Source organism: Hylaeus anthracinus, unplaced genomic scaffold (genome assembly GCF_026225885.1).
Source record: "Hylaeus anthracinus isolate JK02 unplaced genomic scaffold, UHH_iyHylAnth1.0_haploid 11981, whole genome shotgun sequence".
Taxonomy (NCBI): Eukaryota; Metazoa; Arthropoda; class Insecta; order Hymenoptera; family Colletidae; genus Hylaeus; species Hylaeus anthracinus.
In genome coordinates, this window is record NW_026534329.1 from 799,027 (window position 1) to 824,544 (window position 25,518).

The following is a 25,518-nucleotide window of genomic DNA, read 5'->3' on the forward strand; positions in this document are numbered from 1 at the left end:
TGCGTCGAGCGTCGAATTCGCTGCAAAACGTCGCTCGGAATTTCGTAGTGGGTGGGCCCAGGTTAACGCGGCGAAGGTCCATGGGTAGGCAAAAGCGCGAACTGCAGGGCCGTAAAAACAGGGAGGACGTCTATGGCAACGCGGCCCGGCATTTCTTACAATTTACATCAAAGCTCCGTAAGTAGGATTAATGGAAGGTTGACGTAACGAGGCAGGGCGTCGAGTTCTGAGGGTACCGACAAAAACAGCCGACGGTATGCTTGCGCTGGAAGATAGAGGATTACGTGCGGAAATTATTACTTATTGGATACGCCACGGTAATTACCCGCAAAAAGATACCTCGCGGCGACGGGGATTGTTTCACGGACTCTAAATTGATATCAAGGCGGTGGTTGGACGAGACTACTGCTTAGAAATTATTCTAGAAATCTTTCATCGAGGACTGTTCAAAATGAGAGTCGACATGATGGAGTAACAAGAAGAAAAGAAAGGCAATTTTCATCTGTGAAGCAATCTAATAAACGAGTAATAGGAAGAGAGATTTTCTAAACCGTGCAATTCGAGTCTAATTGCTCGATAAACTGTCTCGATCTCGAACCCCTTGGATGTTGGTTGACTAACTAAAGATTAACGGAAAGCTAAGTGCTTCCAAGATTCAGCGAGCAACTGATTGGAAGCCTGGTTACTTCCAAGCATGAAAAATTAACGACGGCTGACTGCTAAGTACTTCACGATACGGGGTTTTCGAATATCGTGTCTATCGCAGCATCTGGTAGGGATAAGTCGTTGGTCATTTAAATTCCGAGTAACTGCAAGTTCTCCGCCACGGAAAGGAAAATCGACTCTGGTTGAATTCTAAGGACCGCAATTACGCTACAAAGAAGAAGCGTCTCTGAAAAGGCAGGTTAAACCATGTCGAAGCGGGAAAGAGAAATGGATGAATTCCTCCACTTCTGAAACAGCCGCTTATCTGTCATCTGGCTGCCAATCCACCAACGCTGGAGCCGATGCTGCGGCTTCACTTTCTTTGGGAAAGTTTTCCGAAACGTTCGTTTGAGCTTGAAGTGCACTCGTCCGAGAACTTCCTGACCCGGCAACATGAATAGAAATCCGCGATACTTTTGAAACAGGTCAACCGCCAAACAGATGTCTGCTCTTTAAATGATGCAAGGTATCTCGCGAGGAAAAGTTCACTTTAATTTTTTCGTCGATTCGAATCCTGGGACGAAGTATTGCTTTCGAAGGTACGGTTTAGTTTTATAATAAGATGGGTATACCTAGTACAATAACCATACCTTGATCATGAGAGAAGATAAACTAGCATATAGACGATGAAGACGATGAAGACGATGAAAATGAAGACGATTCAATGAAATCACGACGTCGCGAACGGTCTAATTCGTTTTAATAATTCGGCAAACGGTGTCACGGACTCTGAACAAGGAATATTTGTTCCAGAACGTTTCGCACAATTCATTTCCCTACAAAATTTATTTTTTTGTTAAATACGAATATTCGTTCGAGATTCATTACTTAAAAGCCCGGAGGTTGACACACTGACCTGGATCGTCGCCCATTTAGTCGGAGCATACGTTTTCCCGGTCGTTTGCGCATTATGCGCCTTCGTTTCTCTCGATATACCACGTATTTTGCACGGCTCATGCCGCTTTCGATATTTGTTTCTCTTTCCGTTCGCATCGAGGAGAAAAATGTGTGCACGCCGGATAAGTACGCGTTCACTCGAACCGTTGCTCACCAAAAGGGGATACGCCTCTATCGATTGCTGTAGCAGGAATGGGTTTTCCCTCGTTTCGAGCAGCCACGTCTGCTCCGGACGGTTCAAGTTTAATTACACCTGTCTCTCGTGAAAATTAATTTTGCCAAACCAGAAAACGTTACTTTCATTGGATCATGTTTTCGCGCCCGGAGACGTCGCGTCGATTCGAAAAAGTGAACCCTTGCGAATCGAAATGTGAAACGAAAACGTCACGATTGGTGAACGTTTCGCTCGATCGGTATTTGGCGCTCCAATAAGCGCATAAAATTTGCAGTCTAATAATGAGCTCCTACGTAATAGAATAAACGAAATCGAACGAAAGTTTAGCCTAGAATATCGGTTGCGTGCAAACCGAGTCTAAGCATAGATTCCTAGAATACACGTGGAAAGTTTTCCTGGAAGAAGATACGTGGCACGATTATATGGCGTGTGTGTGATTTCGTATGTGATTTGAATAGTACGGTATACAATGTGAAACGATAGCTTAGGCCAGATAGTCATAGAATCGAGATTAGAGAGTAGAGTACTCACACTTTAATTCTATATCGTGTCATCTCGATCTTTTATCGATCCCATTTCTGGTTATTAAAAGTATGGAACCTACTCTGTATTTATTAACAGAGAATTTCCTTTCACCTGTTCATTCCATCTTTCTATGAACAAAAAAATGCATAGAAAAATCCTTCTTTGAAGCAACAGGAATATCGCAAATAATACCGAATAAAACATCTTCTTCGCTAAAGAGAAAACACCAAAACGACTAGAAAGAATTCGCTAATGCCCTCCATTGAATGGAAGTAAACGTCTTCCTCGTCGCTCGTTTCGAGCCTAGATCTTACACCGTTCGCCATGCGTAAGACCGAATCCTCTTATAGAGCGGCGATAAAAAGATTTCCGTCGTAAGTTCGCGGGACTGCTCGCAAACACTTTATATTTTCACGGTTAGGGGTCGATGTAAACGACCCGTGGAACGTTTACAGCAGCGCGTACAGCCCTGCATCGAGGCCCAAGTAAATTAGTTTAGTTTATAATTTCCACACACCGCCCTCGTGCTCATGAGAATTAATGGGCCGCTGTTTCCGCGTCAGACTGGCGTCGTCCCGATGCTAAGCGACGCCCGACGTCGCTGACGTATGCATGTGCAGCCGGTAAGTTCCCTCGAAGTTATGGGTGTATTATGCCTCAGACACGCTACCTTATTAGGTTATTTGCGACTCGAACACAGAAATAGAGAGAGAGAAGCTAAGGAAATCGTTGTACATTTCCACTGGCAAAGATGTTTGCAAAGATTCTCATGTAAGTAACATGGAATGATATAATATTTTTCACGTAGCAACGCATAAAAGAGTCCAATAGCTAAACGTCATCGGTTTGAAATATGTCGATAGGAATTGACCAGCTAATTGTCACTGATGATACTGCTCACCGTATATGGAACACGTGTATTCCGTATTGAACAGTTATTACTTGCTTAACGATGGAATTTTGCTATCGAATCAAAGACACCGTGAATGTTTCATCGAATCGAGAAACTCGTCGATTCCAATGTAAATTCGTCCACGTGTACGTTTCGTTTTAAAATTGTTTCAAATATTCTAGCATGGAAGTGACTATTAAACTACAGGATGCTTTCATTTTTCCTATGGCTATACAATATAGCTTGCACACGGTGATGTTGACCTTATCAGTGCTGCTTGTTACGATATTAAACGGTGAGTCAATTTTACTTCGTCTTAGTTCCGAACAACTTGAACATGCAACGAACGTCGCGACGCCGTGCAACAATGGCATAGCGTACGCGGATCACGATTATTAATTCTGTTACCATCTCGATGGGCGTAACCGCAAGTACACGGCGAAATTGTTTTCCTTGCATCGAATGATGAAGATTACTCTGTGTTGGAAATGATCGGCACGGGGACGGAATTGTAGAGAGGATTTGCAGACGCATGTATAATAGGTGTACTCTAAGTGAAAGAATTCTGTTTATAATCACACTTACCCGTGATAAGCTAGAAACGACAGCAGGAAGAAAATACAAGCCAGCACGTCCGCTCGTCCGACGATACCAGTCACCTGAAACACGAAAGGAACGCGAAATTATACATTAAATATAATCAGTGTTGTTCGTGTTATTTACAATTTGAAATTTGAAATTGGTAAATAGTTCAAAGTTAGACACCAAATAATGGCATCTCAGCCCGAATCGATTCGTGGCGTTGAAAATGATATCGGCAGGATCCCTCTGCTCAACTGCTTAACGAAAAGAGATTATACGGGGGGGAGGGTAGAGGGATGAAACCACTCGTCCTCGACCGTCGAAAAACGACGAAAGGGCCACAATGGCGAGGCGAGTTACCGCGGAGATCCTTTTGGGAAGTGCGAGAAGCGGTAAACTGAAATTGGATTTAGCTGTGTAAAACGAGGAGGCTGCGCCAGAAAGGTGAGGTGAAAGCCAAGAGGCGGGCCAGTGGATCTCTTTCACGGTACACGCGATGACGGACAAGGCGAGAAAGCACGTGAGCCCAAAGGAACAGACGAATTGAAAGGGAAGAGATAGCCCTGGCCAAGTTATTGACAGCCTCGCCACGAGCGAATAACCGTGATTCTCCGAGATCGCCTTAAACCAGAGAATCGTGTGTGCCAAGATTCTCAAGGATCCCCGCCGAATCAGGGATTCGCGTGGACCTGGACCTTCTTCCTCTGTTTGCCCACTTCCTTCCTTCGATTTCTCCTAGACCGCAGAGTAACAGCTGCGCCATGAAAATTTACGAACAGCGTCCATCACGTTGGCCGTGGCGTCCCTAATGAATTAGCCACCAGATCTTCATTACGGATACGTACTCGTTTCGAAATGAAAAATTGTGGCCACCTTCGATTCGGAACTTTTAGACGGTGCTTCGTTAAATGAGATCAGCTCGAAGAAGTTTCAATCTGGGCGATTTAGGATACGTCACCTGGGTTTAAATGGGTCCCCTCGAAGTGATTCATACGCGATGGCGCGGGTCCTAGAAACCAACCAAATCCATATTGAACGTAATAGTCTCTATGGAATGAACTAGTCGTAGGAATTTTGGTTCCTTTGAGCGATGAGGAATTATGTAGCTAGCCAGATACATCTACCAGGCGACGTAATACACGTGTTTGCCTAAATTTAGGAAATTAATTTCTATTAATCAGTCAGCCACATATTTCCATATGGTCACGTTAATTTCCCATTGACACGTGACACAGTGATTAACAATGGGATCGTGTGCAAGTATGCATATTCCCGCGTTCGAAAAATGATTAACGTTTGTCTGGGAAATTTCGAAGCTTCCCGATGCCATTAAATTCCCATCATTATTAACTGTCCCGACCGGCGATAAATTACGTCACCGTTAATGAAGCACCGCTGCATATGTCTATCCGCTAATTTCGTGAGCTTTACATATAGGTCAAGGACGCTGGGTGAAGGAGAACCTGCACAGTTAGTAATGTCGTTATTAAATTTGAGCTGAAATCACAAACACGACAACATTGACGAATATAATCTTCATCGTGGCGAATACATACAAAATAATGGATCATTATGTTGAGTAATTATGAAAAAAATGCATGGAGAAACATCACAGTCGATGGATCCAGCGACATCATTGTAGGTTAAACAACAAGTTGACGTTTCTAGGGATCCTTCCCTTCGTCCTCTTATCTACCCTATCCGATTCGTAGAAGGGAGATTCGGGGAAAATCTCGGTCGTGGAACAATGCTCTGTCAACGTCAAGGGGGATGAGAAAGGAGTCGAAAGTGGCTTCTTCGAAGACCAAGGATCCGTAAACGAACGAGCTGTTTAAGATAACAGAGATTGTCCTAGCCACTTCGCGATAGATTCCTCTACGCGTCTTCGATGTCCTTCAAATTTGTGGTTCGAGATAACAGCCATTTTCGAAAAATATCGAAGATCTGCGGTTGCATCTGAAGTGGGCAGGCTACGCGCACCGATGCTGGAATGGTGGCGGTGGTTGATACGTTCGTTCGAGTTGGCGCCAGTTTGCTCCAGTTTGTACTTAGCTCAACTCCATTACCATCTCACTCGTTTAAGAGTTCTAATTGATTATATGAGGCAGTAGTTGCGCAGGAGTTCGCTCGTTACTCGGAGGTGGCTCATCCCCTTCTTTTGCCTCTGGTTTCCTCCTCGCCCGGCTTCTCGTCGCTCTCTTATAACAGTTCGCGTTCCTTTCACTTTTCCGCGCCTTTCCGAACTCTCGTGAGCGTATAATTAAAGAGAAGACTCGAGGCAAGACTCGTCGGAAACGATTCCTTTAATTGCGCACAGTTATTTCTCTGCGACGTCTTTATCGCGAATATTTGGATCTTCGAATGCTTGGCGAGTTGAAGTATGGTTATGGCTTCTTGGATGTTAAAATGAGTTATTTGTTTAATTTTTATGTTGTTCCTCTTTTTCGGATGCCACACGTATTTCCAATTATTTCATTATCGGTTCGTATCGGAGTATCCTACTTCGATTCCAAATTTCGCAGTACTCGATAGTTTATGACGTCCGATAGGGCAGGGTGATTAAAAACTTGGTTAACGCGGATTTCCACGTGTCGTAAAACGTACTACGCATAAATTTCCTGCGTGTCGATAATGCGTCTCCATCGATGCGGTTTTTGAGAACGGTTTGCACTACGCTCCTGTAATCTGATTGTAGTATATACATGTATATACAATAATATGCTAACCGAGGTTTCGATGTGGTTAACCGTGTAATATCAATATACCACAAATTAATTAATTCGGTTGTGTTGGGTGGGAGAGCACTGGCATTGGACAAGACGAAGAAAAGTTGCGATAGTTTTATTTCTTAGCAGAACATCCAAACTCGGGAGTTTTGTCTCTTCCTCTTGAAATTTGAATTCGTGTTCGATAACAGCTTGCGTGCAATTTATAATTACTTTTAGGTTCTCAAACTTTCATTAAAGCTACTGTGATGTAAGGAGAGGTGCTCCACGTTTACCGTACAAAACTTTAAAATTGGAAACAGGAAGTATTCGAAACTTCTCGTGCAAGAATTTGGTACATTCTTGCACGATATTGGATCAAGTACCCAATTTCACTAAAACTATACAGTTGAGTCAGAAATTTCCCGGATCGAAAGTGAAGAGTATCGATTGGCGTGGTATCATAGTTGATTTTTGTAGATGCTCCATTTTCATGTGTAAGACTTACACATTACACGTGCGTATACCTGATAACATGAATATTAAATATTTTTTATTCACAGAACGGCACCGATGGCTATTATTTTTACGTTCCATCGTCGTCTATCGACTTCTCAATACACGTTATACGTAATTCACAGTAGCGTCGAAGAAATGTCGTTCCGTCCACAGAAATTCATGCTTAATTTATCCGTAAGCCTGACGTCCTGGATAAACTCGTCGTCCCAAGAACCGTGTCCCTCGCGGCTGGATCCGCCTACCCCTCTAAAACCGTGGCTCTCTTTCATCGCCTCGTATATACCGATACGGTAACGACATCGTAACCGCGAAACGGCGTCCGCCGGTGCTCATGTCTCTGCCTACCCATAAATGAGACACACTTCGCGTTGGGGAGACATTAACATAAGGTATACGAGTATCGAGAGGGATATCTTCAGCGACAGCCGTGTAAGTGCGATTACCTTATCATAGGACGCCTCCATTAATAACGAACGTACGATAAAGAAAAAAATAGATACACTTTTAACGGCGCACCCCAACGCGAGAACATCCCTTTGTTGCGCGCTGCAGCGTACATAACTGATAAGCGCGCTCCCTTTCACCAAAGTTATCAGGGTCAAGTGTACGTGTTTCGGATCTTCTGTCCTGTTTTCAGCTACTTAAGCTCTCGGCATGATTTACCAAAAGATTCTTAGTTAGCTTAAGGTCAAGGCACGGTTCAATTAATTCTCAATTTTTCATGTTCGCGGTACAATTTAAAGAGAATACAATCTGACACAGATCTTAACCCCAAAATTATTGCAATAAGTAAGTTTCAGGAATAAATTGCTTCCACGATATCGATCCAACGAAGAGCAATTCTATGAAGACAATTCAAACTTTAAAAGCTCCTGACGTAGAGACAAGGGTGAAGACTCGGGATAAGATTTAAGAATTCATGCGGTAACGCAAGGAGAGGATATATGGGGAGTCTGTTGTCGCAGAGGAAGTTACGCGACGCGTTTGCATCGCGGAAAAACATTTGACCGGATAGCTGAGGATGGTACATTACACGAGAATGCCAGACAATTGCGAGTCGCATGATTCTGACGGGCGCATTGCAGTGCCAGCAGTCCGTTTCTTTAACATTATAGCTGTCTTTATTAAAGCTCCATCTTCTTGCAAGCTGCCAGCATCATTCTCAATGGTATTCCCGGGCAACGGCGTCGTTATGTTCCCTCGAATTTCGACCGCGAAACGACGACCGAAAAGACGAAAGGGGTTGGCTGAGAATATCGTGGCCAATAATCCTTGGTGCTACAACAGGCTTATTAAGGACGTTAAAGCGTTTATAACGCCGCGGTTTGGAACGTGACAATATCGTCTACTTTCATCCCCTACTTACCTCCCTCCTCTCTCTCTCTCTCTCTCTCTCTCTCTCTCTCTCTCTCTCTCTCTCTCTGAACCGTTCTACGTTGTGACAACGGGGCTGTTAACCCCGTTTGAATTTCGCGACAGTAGCCTGCCAGCCGTGGAACGGTAATGGAATGGAAATTTTGAAAGAGAAAAGCGCGCCTCCCTTCTCATTTGTTTTCCTAGCTTCTTAATTACAAACCTTCCAGCCGCTGGTTAATTTTCACTTCTAGGTTCTCTACGTTGCACTGCTTTTTTGTTGTTGCTTCCAATGGAATTACATTTACACGGAAATTTCCTTAATTCCAAAATGATTTATTTGCGATCGGTCTACTCTATATTATTTTAGAGAAATATATTACGAGATAGGTGATTTCAACTCTGTTTCACCAATACTCTTCACCGTACAAGTTCTTCGATTTCCTACCAGACCACCTTCCCCCTGGGGCATCAAAACCCCGCTCGATTTTAACTATGAGAGACGTTCCGTTACATTGGAGTAGCCTGTCCTCCCACATTCGCTCCTCGAGGAGGATTGAAGCGATCCCATTTTCGTGACGAGCATAAATCTTCCCGAGAAGAATATTATTATCGACAAAAATGCCAGCCTTTAAGAGGCATTACGCTTCTCGGAGCGATTCCGTGCCGCGATGTCTGCTGACGTCACCTGGAAATTGCCCGGCCCGCTGAAAATAGTCACTGCGAACGATGCGCTAAATCGCGCCTCACATTCGGGCTAATCGAGTAGTCCCGAATATCTCCAAGGAATGTCTCCCCCCTGGCGTAATCGGTTCGTTAAACGAGGTAACGCCGTTCTTCGTCCACGGAAAGCTCGTTAAAACCGAATCAACACGGTCTCTTTGTGCTTCTAGGAGGTCAGTCGCACGAGCCAAAGGCAATATCCATTGAAGAAACGTTCAGTTACTCTTGGATGAAGACACAAGGATCACCACCATTGCGCTGGCTATCAGGAGTCTTTTCTCTATTTGTCCCCAAGTACTGTCCAAGCTTTTCGCGGACCTCCTTAAAGCAAGCCCCAGACAGAGCCGCGGTCAGTAGTTCGGTTGGCTTCGCTAACTTTTATAGAACAAAACGTCGATGCCTGGGATGCGGCTATCAGACTAACCATTCGATTGACCAACAGTTTCGACAAAGGCACTTCCGCTCGATACAACGTTTCTGATGATACCTCTGTCGGATGTAATACCTCGTTACCGGATGATAAGCAAAGACGTTGCTTTGGAAGCAAGTTCATTTGTGGTACATAGTCTGATTTTGAGAGGCGATAATAGAAATGATGAGAGACATTGAGCTAGAAAAGAGATGGTTCCAAAAAAAGTGCACACAAATTTCCTATTCTATCGAGTTGTTCAATTTCATAGATACGCTGAAGGTCTGTGAACAATACGAGAAGAAAGCGACACAAAAAACGAAGGAGAAACGCAGAAACGAAAACCGATGGTGAAAATAAAAAGGCAGCGGAGGAACGAAGACAGCAACCAACGCAACAGCAAAGCCCTTTTCCCAAGTGGAGTCGGCAAGCCTCTTTTCTTGCAACTTGCATAAAACCATTTTCCAACCCCCCAGTCAAGACTGGGTTCTATAAAGTTTCTTTTCGCGGGCAACTAATGCGTCGTTTCAAACACTCGCTCTAACCTGTCGGTGTTTTATGTTACAACGCTTGGCCACTTCGACTTTTCTCGAAACGCAAAGAATTTTGGCAAAGGATGGACATTTTCTCTCAATAAGTATAGTCGACGTTTTGAAATCATTCTAGAGCTTAGTTAATTAACAATCTTAATTAGCAGTCTACCGAGTAGATTCTGGATTTCGATACGAAGAGTCGTCTTCGAAGATCAATAACCGACGGTGTCGAATAGCAAACTGTACACTTATCTTACGCGAAACTTCGTACGGTACCGCCACGAACGATACCCTAAATCTATCGTAGCGTATGTTGCCGAATAGAAATTGTTATCTCCGTCCTCGTATACCGTGTAACAACTCAGACATTTACATACCGTCGTGATAGCGGCTGAGTTATGCCGACTAATGCACTCGTCGACTAAATGCCCTCGAGTCGCACTAGATAGTCGGGACTACCCTTTGACCTACGTCCTATCTTGTCCCTCGGGACAAGGCAAACTCCAAGGGATCTACTCGACTTGGAGATAAAAAAACTCATTCGTTTCTTTCTAAATTTTCTGAATTCTTTAATTTTGAAGAACTTTGGAACATTAAATGTGAAAAACCACTTTTTTACCTGCGCAACGCGCGAATCAACCTTTGACCTCTCGATCTCTTTCCAGGATCAGAAGAAGAAGAAACAACTCGTTAACGACAGAGTTTCGTAAATAACTGGCGCCAATTCGAATCAGTATAATTCCAAACATTTTCGCGTCAGTTGCGTCAGAGCTTGTAACGACCACGGAAGGACGTTTTAAACTGCAGCCATTCGGGAAATACCGAGTTTGTCCAAACTGTCGTTATGGATGAGCTGGCGGTTACAGAGATTTAAAAAAATGCATTCCCGTTGGTTTCGTTCCTTCAGGATGAACGGAGTCGTTTCTCGCGGTCATCTTCCGGTAGTGTAAATTCCTTTTTTTTCGTTGACCGGTAACGAGCAATCCGACGTCCCGTTAAAGCGGTAGTCACGGTGAGTCTGAATTCATTCGCAATGTAAAAATAATTCTCTTCAATGACACGTAGGAAAAATATGAATTCTTCGATATTTTTCAACGCGTTGTTTCCACCACGAGCAATTATTTTTGTCGCGGTACGAGTAAATTCTGAACTCTTCTACGTAGGAAATGGAGGGAAATGATGAACACGTCAAATCCTCTGCGTTATGAATCGCGCAATCAAGGCTAAAGGTACTCGAGCCGAGACGACTTCAGACGACTGATGCCTCTCTGTTTCCGGTTGCTGTTGAAAGGCTTCACAGAATTCGCAGCTTCTGCTGGAAAGATTTGGTGTTACGTTTCTGTATGATAATCACCTCCCGAAAACAGCTTTGGAATGCTAACAACAGTGGTCATACGTGTAAATAAGTTCCTTTGACCCGCGTTTAATTAAGGTATTACGTTTCGATGTTATCCGCGTCTATTTCTGTTCCCTTCCCTAGCAGTCAAGTCTTATCGTACATCTCCGGTTTGCTAGTTCTAGAAATAGATAAGCAGGGAGTCATGCTAATTATGATAACGTTGAATATTAGTACTATAATAATAAATACAGATGAAGGTATTTATAAGCCAGGTAGACGTGAGTTAAGTTTGATACGTGTTCTGTAAGTTAGACGCCAGCGGGTCACGTAGATCTTATCGCATCGGGGACTACATTACTGCATTATAAAGCGTCGTTCTTGGAGAGCTACGGTCTGCGTTCACTTCAAGTATAATCATCCAATTTTGCAATTACGAATTCTGATAGGTTGATTTTGAATTTGTCGTCCAGATGGAGCAACTTTATTTAAACAGCCGAGTCCGTTCGAGGGTAGGTTACTCGAGGAGATTCCCTCGGGGAATAGGGCATCGTCTGATGTCCCGATGTCAATTCAAAGAGAGGAACGTCAGCACAGACGAAAGACGAAAGTTTCGTCCACGCGAAACGAGGTTACCTTCTTCCGCTTTGAATCGACGTCGCGCGCGAATCGTGCACGGATTACGCCGACGGACTCGAATTCCAACAGCATGAATATTTCACCGTAAGTTTTCGCAAACTCGCGAAAACGGTGGGAAAAGAAACGAAGACGAATGTTTACCAGTGACAAGGAAATGCTTCTAGATCAATTATGCATGCATCCGCAGTCGCGTGTCGCAAAACTACACACAAACTAAATTATTGTTCTCCTGCACAAAAAAATGCCACGGTAAAAATATAAATCCGTATCGCGAATTATGACTGGAAATGTCTGATTACGCGCATGCCACGTTAGTGCTAACGAGGAATTACTCGACAGTGAAATAATAAGAATATATTTTCTGTGAGTATGGTTGAACTGGATCGATTATGTCACCATTTTTCGCAATGTGTTACATTAATATTCGTAACTAGTACGTAAGGAGGTTCGAGTACTAACTTGAAATTTTTCGGTGACGATTCACTTAAATCAAATGTTTTCAATTCCTTATTGTATGACACTTTTCTCGAAGGAAATTTATTAAAAATCCAAGCATGCTGCTGAATCTCATTCTTGGCCAACTTTCCACGCCAAGATTTAGGGAGGTCGTATTCCCCTGTTCACTGGTCCTTTTAGGAAAGGTAATGCATAGATGGGCAGGGTATGCGAAATTTTTTTCTGGCCAACGGAAGAACCGCCATTGTCCTTTTTCCAGTGATGTCAGTGGTGAACAAACGGCCACGGGATTCGACGTGTAAACGATATCACCGCCTGTCCATTGTGCCCGACCGATAATTCTTTCCGCCTCGTCGCCGAGGAGCCGAGAAACTTTCGGCTTCCGGTCCCAGACTCTTTCCTCCATAAATCAGAAATAAATCACTTTTAAACTCGCGCTGTTAACTCCAGGTCGTCGCCGACTTGGCCGACGACCACCGTCGCGAAATCCCCTCTGGAGGATTCCCAACCGTTGGAATCGATTGCTTGCGAGATAATGAATATGTCTCCTGGACCCACTTAACGTTCTACTATCGCTGGACCAGGTCGTTCTTAATTAACATAATGCGATAACGAACCGAATCGCAGCTACCCTTGGCATCTGGGTCACCGATGACGCGGCGTTTCACGATTGCTCATTAATGATGCACGTTAAAGGAAGTTTCAATCGAGCTTGTTACCGTTACTCGCTTCGAGCACACGAAGACCTTCTAGCAGGCTCGAAATGAAGAGCGAGCGGTCGAGTTCCATGGAAACGTGAAATTGTAATGAAAGTGGGTCGTTTGATACTAAAATTATAGCGTCGTTGCAATAGAACGCTCGAGTATCGAGCCGAGCTACTCCATTCTGCGTATTGTTCGGTTTGAGACTTCAAACGTTATTGAGTCTATAGTTAGAATGAATTAAAATATAGACTGTACGTATTAAGCAGAGGATCTCCCTCCACTTTTACGTTATTACAAACTATTATAGGAGTCTAAACGAAAAATAAGGCACGGGAATTCGAAGCCACGATCCTCGGATCCACAGTCGACCGCTTTACCTACTCGACCAATCCCGTACCCTACGTTTCGTGTTCTTATTTGACTCCTTATTGTTGGGTATGGGAGGCGCGGATACTACACTATGAAGTTTGCGGTTTCAGTATCTCTAAGGTCCCTCCAACGAAGTAAACCATACGAAGATACAGATTAGTATTGTGTAACGATTAAAACGATATCAGGTACCGTGCAGGAGGAAGAATAACCGTTCCGCAAAGTTATTCTCGCTTTTACTGCGTGTACGTTTTACTGGCCCGTATCCTCGTAGTAATTACTTTTTCCAGCAATTAAACAAAGAGGACGCGAGTGTCCACAGCAGGGGATTGCGAGCAATCTCGCGAGCGACACCATCAACCGCAAAATCTGCAGGTGTGCGATTGCACTAGGACGATATAATTTTTACGATCACGACCGGACATTGTTGCTCATCGCACGGAACGCCGCGACGCCGACGTCAACGCGCGTATTTCAGCGACACTGGCGATACGGGGTCATAGGCGTTTCGGGACGACCCCTTTAAAACCACTGAAAGATAAAGAGGTCATTTTCAAAGGTATACCAAGCGTTATATCTACAATTTCCTCGCTGTTTACACGCTACATCCGCGGCTTACCGTATCGAAAGCTGTCACCAGCCGATACCGGTTCTCTTGCACCGATTTCAGAAAGCATTTCTATGTAAATTGAGAATCGCTATTATTACCAGTCTATGGCATTTCAAGGTTTCGGTCCTGATGTTTAATCGAATATGCCAAAACCACGATAGAGGCTACGAATATAATGAATGCATTTTAATTCCAGTTTACGAAGTTGATTAAATTTATAAAGTACTCCAAGTTGTGTAATAATAATTTCTTTATTGACTAAACGAATGACATTTGAATTTCCCGATTTATCTACTTTGTCTTCGTACTTCCTCGTAAACAAGAAATCCAACAAAATGTGTTATCGTTAATTACGTTAGCGGGAGCAGAATGGAACTCGATGAGTATCATAATTATAAAATGTTGTTTGTCCAATGGTAAACATTATCCCAGCAAACTCAACTATCCGATAAAACTCGTTTCTCGTCTATTGATTTTTCTTGTTTGTTCTTGAAAACGTTTTTTCAACGTTCCACAAATATTTTCCGTATTACCGGGAACTTTGTAATTTCGAAAATTCCGTAAGAGCAGAATCTGGCAATAATTCCAGGATACAATGTAGGACGAACATGCTGAGCGATTCAAAATTTTCTAGCCGAATTCGTGTCATTTTTGCCTGCTCGTTAATGGCGAATACGGTCAGCCATTGTCATGCCGGGAATAATAACCTTTAGTATCTGTTAAAATTGGGTGCATTCCAGTTTCAATATAACCTCTAAACCTACGAATTTACCGTGAAAATGTTTGTCGCGTAATTTTAAAATAAAAATTAAACGAAAAATTACAAGGGATTAAAAACGGAGAAATTATAACGTCGCTTTAATCCTCGCCTACTTTTTCCCAGATTAATTATTAGACGAAATAATCTTTCTACCTTGAATTTTGTACTTTACGCTCCTTCTAGGAGCAGTTGAAAAACTATGATACAACCATCTACAGCATAGAAATGTCCTTTATCTGCAGTTAAGGTGCAAAAGGTAGCATAATAACATTGCGAAAAGAATGGCCTGCGGAAGCTTCCAAAAGACATATGAGCGGGATAACCCACGGTTGGCCTCAAGTATTCGTAAATTATTTCGTTAATGCGCGTCGACCCAGTGAGTCCTCCGTTAATTCAGCGTCGGGACGCCCCATTACCCTTATCGAGCACTGAAATATCGTGTAAGAGCGGCAGTTCGCACGGCTATTCGCTAAATAGGAATAAGAACGTAACCGTGCATATTTCGCTATACATGTACGGTTCCGCAACAGTACGCGATTATCGTGGCGAGCTCTTTCTAATGAGGAGGAACGGGAAGTCGTTTTCTATGTATTTGGAGACTAGTTCACGAGAACAGCTAAATCACGAATGATCGTAGAGATAAGAGTACATTGTTGGACACCTCTTGAGAAATGGAAATGGAAACGTTTTGGAAGGTGACAGTCCCGTTCACCCTGACCAAGGGCGTTTCTTGCTCATCGGGCGCATTTCCAAATCAGACAGACCAATGAACATTATATAGGTATATATCGACGCCCCACTTTAAATTCGACCTAGTCCGTTCGTTCTCCGAACTCGCTAAAAGTTCCTTTTAACCCGTGCAGCCCGGCTTTTACCGGATACACTTCGTCGATGATGCATGGCAGTTCTAGAATTTCTTGTCCGTTCGTCTCACCCGCCTCGAGCGATGTGGCTCGATGCAAGAGTAGGAAAGAAAGAGAGAGAGAAATGAAGAAAAAGAAATAGCTTCGTGATCGACGGTAACTTCTCCTCCTCTCAGCAGCGGAACTTTTCCATACGAGATATTCTCAATGTTCTCTGAAGCATCTCCGACACCTACGTATCGATTTAACACTTTTTTCTTTCTGTAATGTTTCTCTCTTTTTTTTTTTTTTTTTTTTTGAAGTGGCACGATTAGTCAACCCCAAAACACTCCGATTAACACTGGAGTTAATTCCAAAACACTCGTGATCCATTTTGATTAAACATCTGGTATCAAGAAAAAGGTATTTCCATGCTTTGTCCTACGTATCTGAGGTGCTGTTCACCCTTGATTTTCATGCCCCCTTTCAACGCGTTCGCGAAAGTAGGCGATCCCTGTGTTCCGACGGGAGCCCAGGATGGTTGTGATTTCACGAATGATTTCACGGGAATGCGTTCAACTACCGATGGAACCCTGGAAAACGTTCGGCGTTCCACGCTCCGAGCATCCTCCAGGTGAAACGAGAACTCGCTCGCCGCGATTTACCCGCGCCCACGCCCCGCGTCCCGCCCCGCATGCAAACATTCCGCACCAACGATTTCACCCTGGCGCATCGCGAAACGAAACGAAACGAAACACGTATCTTGTTTTAACCTCTGCGCCCCCGTTCTGCGCTCGACTTTGCAGCTTGCGCAACGATTTTTCGAGCTTGGAGATCGGACGATTTGGCGCGAGGATTGGGACGCTGCGGCGCGGCGCGGCGCGGCGCGGCGGGCGGCGGGTTCGATCCACGAGTGCGAACCCTTCGCTGGCTGCCTCCTTTCGCTGTATTGGTCGTTCCTTGTTTTGCCAGTCAATCTGGCCGGAGCTTTATTCGAACAGACGATTATTTGTTTCAAAACTCTTTGTTCATCCTGCTCTCCTTTTAAAACGTTACTTGGTTTCAACCCTCAATGGCTGTAGCATGCGAATAGCTACACTATGGGTTTAGCGATCCCGAACTACACGAGCTAAAATAATATTTAGGAATTGGGTTCAAAATATACAAAATGAAATTCTCTTCACACGAAATTCATACTTTAGCCCAATATAATGGAGGTAGCTGGGCAACGTATAGTCTGGTTAACGATTGGAAATTCTGATCATTGAGAAATCGATATTCATAACTGATTAATAATAGCAATAATCAAAGCAACCGAGAGTATTGGACGCGATTAATTTCACGTCGTTAATGGTGATACGGTTATACCTTTGACTATTATTGATTTGACAAGTCAGTGGTATGTTCGTGAAAATATTAAACGTTTATCAGAAACTGTGTGTTTATCAATTAATATTCATCGGTTATAATCAACGCGAACGTTATTGCTGCGTATCGATTTATTTTGGAGCGTTTAGTATAGAAATGATTATCCGTCGATGATTAAAAAGCGAGTATTCATCAATTAGAGTCTTCCACTGATCTTCCTCTGAATCTTTTTATCGATAACTTCACGCAATGGTATTGAACATTTATTTAATTCATTCTTACAATGAAACTCATTTGCATTGTTTGTTATTCGTATTAAAATACACCTGCGGATATTAAAATTGAAGTATCTATGGATTATATTGAAATTGTATAACAGTAACAGCAAACAAGAAATTAATATCGCATTACTTTTCTCCGCTTCTGTCGGAGAAACGTTTTCATCGTTGACTGAAAATACGGTGTCTCTTTCATACGGCAGAAATACGTTGTGTAAGTGGTCGTGCATGTATCGGAGAAAATCGATGCATCCAATTTCAGGTGCAACTTATAATATCGAAAAGTTGATAGCCAAAAGCAGCGTGAGAAAATCGTGAACGTAGGAAAAATCCAAAGAGGGTCGTAACATGTGATCGAATATCCAGCGTGTTTCCACTGCACCCTTGAAACGACGAAAAGTCAATCGAGCTAAAACCTTTGATAAAACCTCTGCGATTTATCGAAACGAGAACGAGTCGAGAAGAAGCATTAGACGATTGATTCTACTTGGACTAAAATTTTAGTCGGCTGTCAAAGTCATCTACATTTAATATTTAGACATAAAAAACGTAACTTAGACGGTGCTTGAAAGAGTTTAAACAAAATTATATCTCGAAAAAGAAAGAAACGATTAAAATAAAGTTAGTAACGAAAAAAGAATGTAACTATTGCCAAGTCTTCTCTCGATAATTTCCAAGTTTATCAAAAGAATATAGATTACAGCTTCTCTCCGGGAATCTTTGAAAACTTTCCGAGTTTGATGTAGTCCATTAACAGTCCAAAAACTTCTTATTTCCTTTTAACAGGATTCGCGAAAGCGACGTGCCAAAACTCAAAGACTTAGTAATGTCTAAGTAAGTCCACCGAGATTAAATTCCACTGAAAGTTCGGTCCGTGATAAAGTCGAGGTGCAAATGTTGTTGAAGCGCAATCCTTTTGGCGCCAAAGAATCAAATTACCCTTGTGTAGATTTGTGTACACTTGTGTACCCTCGTGCCTTTTAGTTACGTTTGTGACAGAATATTAGATTCGAAGGAAACTCGAAATATCTCCCTAATTAGCAGACGTACGTGTCCTCGTAGGGAACGTTGGCAACCAAAGGCACTACCCTGATTCGCGTCTGTCACAGCAAGTGCCTGGACGTCCTCTTTATATAAGGGCACAAGCCGGAAGTTTTGTATCGAGGATAAACAGTGGCTATTAAAGCCGTATCGATCGTGGCAGGCTCCCTTTAAGCTCTTTTGCATTTACAGGAACGACGAGTCGCTGCCTTTGAATTAGCTTGTTTTCTGCTCTCGTAACTCGCGCTGTAGCGAAATCAGCGACAAATGATGCTGGTCTGTGTTGACGGAAATTTAAAAAATTTTTTCCGGCTGCCCTGAAAATCATCCGAATGGTTGACTCCGTTGACACATTCTTTCCTGCGTCCACCTTGAAAATTTCTGTGCATTGAACGCGTAGAATTAAGTTGGCATGTAGCATGTACGTTAAAACAGTTTCATTTGAATGAGAACCTTTGCATGATTAAGAGCTCCTGCGGTATCGGACTAATTCCACCGCTACGTGTACTCTGGTCATTGCAATAAAATGTAGGAAATCTAAGGACTAGTGCCCGTTACCGCTTGAAGATATTGCCCACGGGGTCACAGAACCTTGCTTGGCAGCGAATCGTATAGCGTGCACGTAACTTTGAACGGTGCTCGAACGGTTTGTGACAACTTCCAACATACTTGCTCGAGTCGTTTCATCACAATCCCCCTACTCTCTCGTTACTCTCAAGCCAAACTGTGTATACCACTCCAGTCAAAGTAAGCGACTATCGCGGGCAGACACGAAACAACAAGTGGCACGATCATTTTTCCTAGTCGCGGTTACGTCGAATCGATCCGTTGATTCATACGTACGATTTACAAACTAGCCCGATTCCAAATACTCGAGCGATTGATTCATGGCAGAGCTCGAAAGAAAAGTTGACCCTTATACCGGTTGCGACGGGGGCGCGATAATCGATCGATCGTCGAAATTCGGGCGTTCGTCTGCCACACAAGCAAGTCCGTGAACGCTCGGTGACCCTCTTGACGTGCTCTCGTCCCTCTTCCGAACCGGTTCGCCCTTTGTTCGAGCGGGTTTACACTGAAAACAGCCGCTTCGGTGCCGTTGTACTTAATTAACGCGCTTCCTTTCAACGCCCTCGGCAGCCAGAAACCGGCCGTGCTTTCACCGTTTGATCATTTTGGCAAACAGCGCAGGAGTGACACAAACTGATTCGACAAGGAGGATGCGCGGCGTCGTTGTCCTATTCGTTGACGCGCGGCCAGCTCGACGGCAACGCCGTGACGTCAAACGACGCGTCGCGGGTCGCGCATCGCCAAAATTGGCACAAAGAACCAGTCCAAGCTTCGGGGGTAAATGGCTGTTCGCATGGCGTTCGACGATCAAAAGACTCTGTCTTTACAAGCAGAGAGCAATAGGCCTTTTCAGTGGCTCCGACGGCGTTCAACTTGATTAACGCGACGCTAGTACCGTTGTTCGATCAGGGATTCAATCCGGGGCAGGGTTTAATGATTTCGGTAAACAACGCCTGCTAGGACAAACAAAGGGATTCAACGTCTATTGTCGGAACAGCGGCTGAATAGCAATATGATGAGGGTTACCGAGCGAATCGGTTCGCTTCGATGGAAGCTGCGATTCCGATTGGACGATATAGGCAAGCAAAACATTCGCGGAGCCGTGGTCGGCTCGATGTCTCAGCTCCACAAAGTTCGTTTTCGAGTGGAACAAACGTACAAGGATTAAACAAAGTAACGCTCACTGGTTCGACTGTATGCGGACTGGTTAAACGGGAAGTGATTGTGGAGGTACTCATAAGTACTCTGAATGGCCATATTACTGGCATTACAAAGATACTTTGAAAAGTGTCTTACCGTATCATTCGCTGATACACATCACTCTCGGCGTCAACATGCGGATTAAAGCAAGCCAGTCTGTGCAAACAAACTGATGAAACGCTATGATTAACCCAAATACGAGTCATCATTTTTCTTCTCCTTCAGTCGACGCCCTCGATCCTCATTTTTCAACGTCACTTCGCCAACTCGGGGCGATTCTTATCATCGTCTCGATCGTTGAACGCATTCAGCTTGAATTCCTGTTATTATTCGGTTCGCAACAGCGTAACCGTGAAATCGTTCGCAAGTTCCCAGCGCCCGAAGGCAAGCTCTAAATTAGAGCAATAAGACGCCAAGATCGGCCGCAAGATCGCCCAATGTCCCAGCTTAATGTCACCGCGAGTTACGCGCGTGTATCCGACTTCTTCATCCGCGAATCTAACGCGAGCATGACATCGCGGTAGTGACACGAGCAACAAGGGGTCGCTGCACACGCAACGCTGCGATACATGCAATGGCGCGTGCACGCAAGTGATGTAACAGGATGCAGTGCGTGACCAGCGAGCGGTTGGGAGCTTGTAATGGGCAGCCCTCTCTCCTCGAGTAATCGATGTCGTGTGTCGGTGGTAATTTTCGCTCGAAACGTTACGTCTTACGCGAATAACCGTCCATCCGAAGCACTTGTCCGATGAATGCCAGTACTTTATCCTCCCGTAAGTTTCTCCTCTTGGCCACCCATTATCCCCGCATAACGATCCCTCGCGAGCTTTCTTCGTTTATCGAAGGATCTCCAACTTTGTAACATGCAACTTTCCGCGTCGCAGTTACAATTTATTTATCCGCAGATCCTGGCCGCGGCGAACTTGTATCCTCTACCAAACGCAAGTGCCAGTTTATCTAGAATTATGGCGTGAACAAAAATATGGAGATGACATCCACTGATTATCTGTACACAGGAACTTTGTATCACCTTTAAAACCGCGAAATTTAACTCAAGCCAGCTAGTATCTATAGCTAGCTGTTATTAGCCTGATGTTAAACTCCGCGCGTCCAAGCCTTTCCCATCAACCTCGTACCACAATCCACTTTAAACCCGAACCCTCTGAAACAACAGATAACCAGCGAGAACGACGAGTACAATGTTACCATTACCCGCTTAGGCGAAGCAGGTTAAGTAGACAAACATTATCATTGGCGTCCAAGTTCATTGTTCTTGGGCGCCCAGGACGAGAAGCGACGAGAAGAACAAGAGACTTCCTCTCGCCGATTGGTCCCTTATCCCTCGATCCTCGATCGGCTTAAGATAAACTCGCTGCCACGCGAACGCGAAAACGTGGGATTAATGTCAATCGTCGCCTATCGAAATTGCTACACGGTGGGACTTCGATAATCCTAATTGATCAGGTCACACGTAATCGAGATAATAGAACCATTCACACCGCATCAAAAAATCGTCTAAAAGTTTTAGTTTTTTGGGTGAGATTAACATTCTGTATTCTTGTCAATGTAGTAATTGGTAAACCTGGTATGACCTAACTTATAGAATGCTATCAGTCCCGTAACAATCGATCACGACCTGTTTTTAATATTAACTGCTGTTCACTTAACAAATATCGTGTCTACTACATCGTGTCTCATCTGTATCAAAGTTCCTCGTTACTCACCGCTTCCGTGTGTACGGGATGAGCAGCAAACAGCAACCCTGTCAGGGCTGCAAATCCAGGACGCAGCGATGCCACGACTAGGCTCACCCTTGTGACCAAAACGCATGCAATGGCGTGCAAGGCAATATTCGTCGCGTGATACCAGCTTGGCGTTAATCCTGACATCAGGTAGTTCAACCTGAAAGCAGAAGAAAAAATAAATTAAAATCCGTTAAAGTGATTTCATATTTCACGCACGTATTAGCACGAGCACGGAGTCGAAACATAAGCCAATTAGAGACGAAACAAATCTGATTTAACAAAAGAATAAATCGACCGATGTGAAGATAATATTCATACAAAATTGACGATACTGAAATATCGTACGAAAGATGGCAGTATTTCATCGTGGCTCGATGATCGCATTAAACGATGACATTAAACGCGACGTTAAATTGAATTTTCCTGAAGAACAGGAGAACGAAGTCGATTCTTCTACTCCGGTTAGCACACGTGGCCAAAGTATCGCAGTAAACGGTTAATTTCGTTTGATCTAATTGGTCGATAATTGAAACCACACAGTCCACCCGATAGGGGTCTAAGTGAAATCAGTGAACCGTAATCGTAATTAGATAATTACGACTACGCGTGACCCATTAAAGTTCATTCTGCCTTCAGAGGTGGCTTTGGCTTTAGGAACTTTCGATATGTATCGTTGTAGCGTACTTGTAAGAAATTGCTGATGCATAGGACCTTACTTAGCGTGCAATATAACACTCGAAACTATCTATTTCAACTATGTAGTATGCGACGCGAATTTGTCGTTGTTGAACATTCCGAAAATCTGTTTCTCCGAGGAGCTCGAACCATAAAAAAATGAAAACAAGTCAAATAGTCGATAACAATGCTTCCTCTAGGCTACAGTCGAAAACAGCCGGGAAACTAGAAACGGTTCCAGCGCAAAGTTTTTCACACAGATCTTCCGTTTCACGATTTTCATCAACCGACCGTCCAATCGTGAGAATTGGGAAACAACGAGCATCGCCAAATTTCTCCCGTTTATAAGTACAAAGGATTTGAAGCATGCTGGTGACGAAGTTTTCACGAGAATCCGACCAAGTCTACCAAGATAAGCGGATTGCAGAAACCGACTCCGTACATCCATCCATTCGTCCCATCCTCTCTGTGTTTCCACAAGAATCGTTCCGAAAGGCTATTTTTATTCCCGCGACGTCACGTGTTTTTTGTTTAATGAAAACGCCACTTCAAAGTTCGAACCCTTTTTCGTCACGTTTTACGACTATCGATCATCGAAACACTATTTTCTCTGGTAGACACGCTCGTCGATATTGTCCGACCATCGATTTCAGTTAACGGAATAACGCGAAGGGAGAGCAAGTACGCGCGATGATGGCGAACAAAAGGGGACGAGTCGTGGCGCAAAGAAGGTGGAAAATTTGGAAGAAGGATAGGTAAGACAGCGAGCTACCATGGGGACGAAAACAAACACCGTAGCTGCTGACGCGGCCGAGCAATAATTTTGAAAGTCTGCCGACGGCATAAGTTCGACGCCCCTAGAGAACCTGAGCTTGGCCCTGTTCCAGGTGTCAAGGATCCTGGAGGCGGATCCTGTCTTCTCCTTGGCCCTGGATCAACCAAAGAACTCGGACGTGTCAGTTGCAAGTTTGCACGCAGATTTTACTGCGGACTTTATAGCTCGACCGAAAAGTGATTATGCAAGTGGTGCCTTGGCTCGTGGTTAGCTCGGTGCTTCTCAAATTTATCCACCCTTCCATCCTCTCGGTAGATCCTCTACAGTTTATTTGAATTTTTATTCCTTTAACGTGCTTTTCAGGTAATTTTAATTTTAACACACTTTTAAAGGGGACGTTTGAATTAAAATCGAGAAACTCTAATTACATTTTTTTTAAAAAGCCCACTAATAGAGATGTCTATAAAATTCCTCGATACTAGAGTTTTGTTTTATTTTTGCGTAAGGTTTGAATCGAGTACGGATTGCATTCGCGTACAAGCAGCCATACTAAATTCAGTGTCAGGTTTCATTTTAGATTTCGTTTCGATAGCAGCACTTTTAATTGCACCACTCCTCCTACAGATTCACAGACTTTATAAAAAACTTTCATTTTACGAATTCGAGTCAATGTATTGCCAATACGATAAGAGCATGTTCGAGTGCACAAGGGATGTCAAGCCTAGACAAACAATCAGCTGAAACTGTAGGAAGAACAGAATCTCGACCGATGCTCTCCGTGCAACAATGAGACCGGGGACTCATGCATCATGGCCGAGAAGCTCCGTAAGTGCAAACAGGAAGATCCTAAATATGCAACCCTCGTACCCTTTGCAGGGCGGATTCCAGTGTATCCTTGCGCCCTGTGAAACGAGATTGCGTCTCGGAAATGTTTCGAAACGCCCGTCGGTCTCCGTTTGCTAAATACATACCATGAGTGAAGGAAATGGGAACATCCGTTTGCGAATACGGTGTTAGCTGTCGTTGTACAGTCAAGAATGGAATGATCCACAAAGGGATTCGCTCACGGAACGATATTGCATTACCAAATTGATTTTAATCTAACCTTACCTTAATTTGGAATCACTTTCCTTACTGGATGCGAGATACTACCACTTTACATCAAATATTTGAATAAACAATTACCATCGAAATATTTAATGTTAATCCACAGTATCGTTGAACGAAAACGTCGATTCATCGAGGGGAGAGTAAAGGGTTGTCGTAAAACTTGCAAGAGTTTTGTCTTTCGTTCATAGAGCGGATATTGCGATTGTTTCGGTGGACGATGATCTCGAGGCTGTTTAGTATGCCGTCACAGCTAGCTTAATTTTATGTCACAAGCAAGATAACGTCTACGTGACGTCCTGTATTCGATATTCGTTCTATATGGCGCTGATCAATTCCCCACGGAATGACGGGGAAATCATACTCGAAATGACATAGGTAATCGTGTCCCACGTGCACGAATGCAGAAAACAAAACAGGCTATTACACGACGTGACACATTTACGCAAGTAATCCGACGATAATTACCCATTTCGCGGGCTCGAAGTGACCAATGCGAGGCCAAGCACCGCTCCGTGCGCGCCAAGCAAGGTTCGTTAACCCCAACACGACTTGTGTAATCTGAATTAGAGCTATTCGTAATGTATATTTCGCTTCCTTTGATCGTGAATTTCGTTGCAGTTAATTACAACAAATTACATTCCGCGAGAATGTAAATGAAACAAAGGAGAAATCCCTAATATATTACCTTAATGTATTACCTAAATATCTACATTTAATTTTCATTGAACGATCAATGGAAAGTAGAAGAGAGACAGACGTGGTAGAATCGAAAGGAGAAAGGAGAGAAAGAGAATGAAAGCGAGATAGGATGGAACAAAGAGGGTTCCATTGCCAAGGGTGGCTGGTACCAACGCCAGTAAGAGGAATCTACTTGAACACCTTTCACTACGTAATTAGGCATTCAACCGATTCGGTCCTAAGCACTTAATCGGCTTTGTTTCGACCTGACATCCTCTTAAACGCAAGGCAAGTTAGGCGAACCCGACTTCCACGGTTCGTGCTTTCGAGTCGTTACTTGTTGACAA

The 25,518-nt window shown here is 43.7% G+C and overlaps 1 protein-coding gene across 1 annotated transcript in view; it reads right to left on the minus strand.

Moving 5' to 3' along the window:
* Nucleotides 1–25,518, minus strand: part of LOC128885298 (protein O-mannosyl-transferase TMTC1-like) — a 152,811-nt gene that overhangs the window by 62,503 nt on the left and 64,790 nt on the right. Inside the window, exons 2-3 of the mRNA XM_054139278.1 lie at nt 21,913–22,090; nt 3,780–3,853 (exon numbers count right to left, since the gene is read on the minus strand). Coding sequence (XP_053995253.1) covers nt 3,780–3,853; nt 21,913–22,090 — 252 coding nt within the window. The remainder of the gene's footprint in view (nt 1–3,779; nt 3,854–21,912; nt 22,091–25,518) is intronic.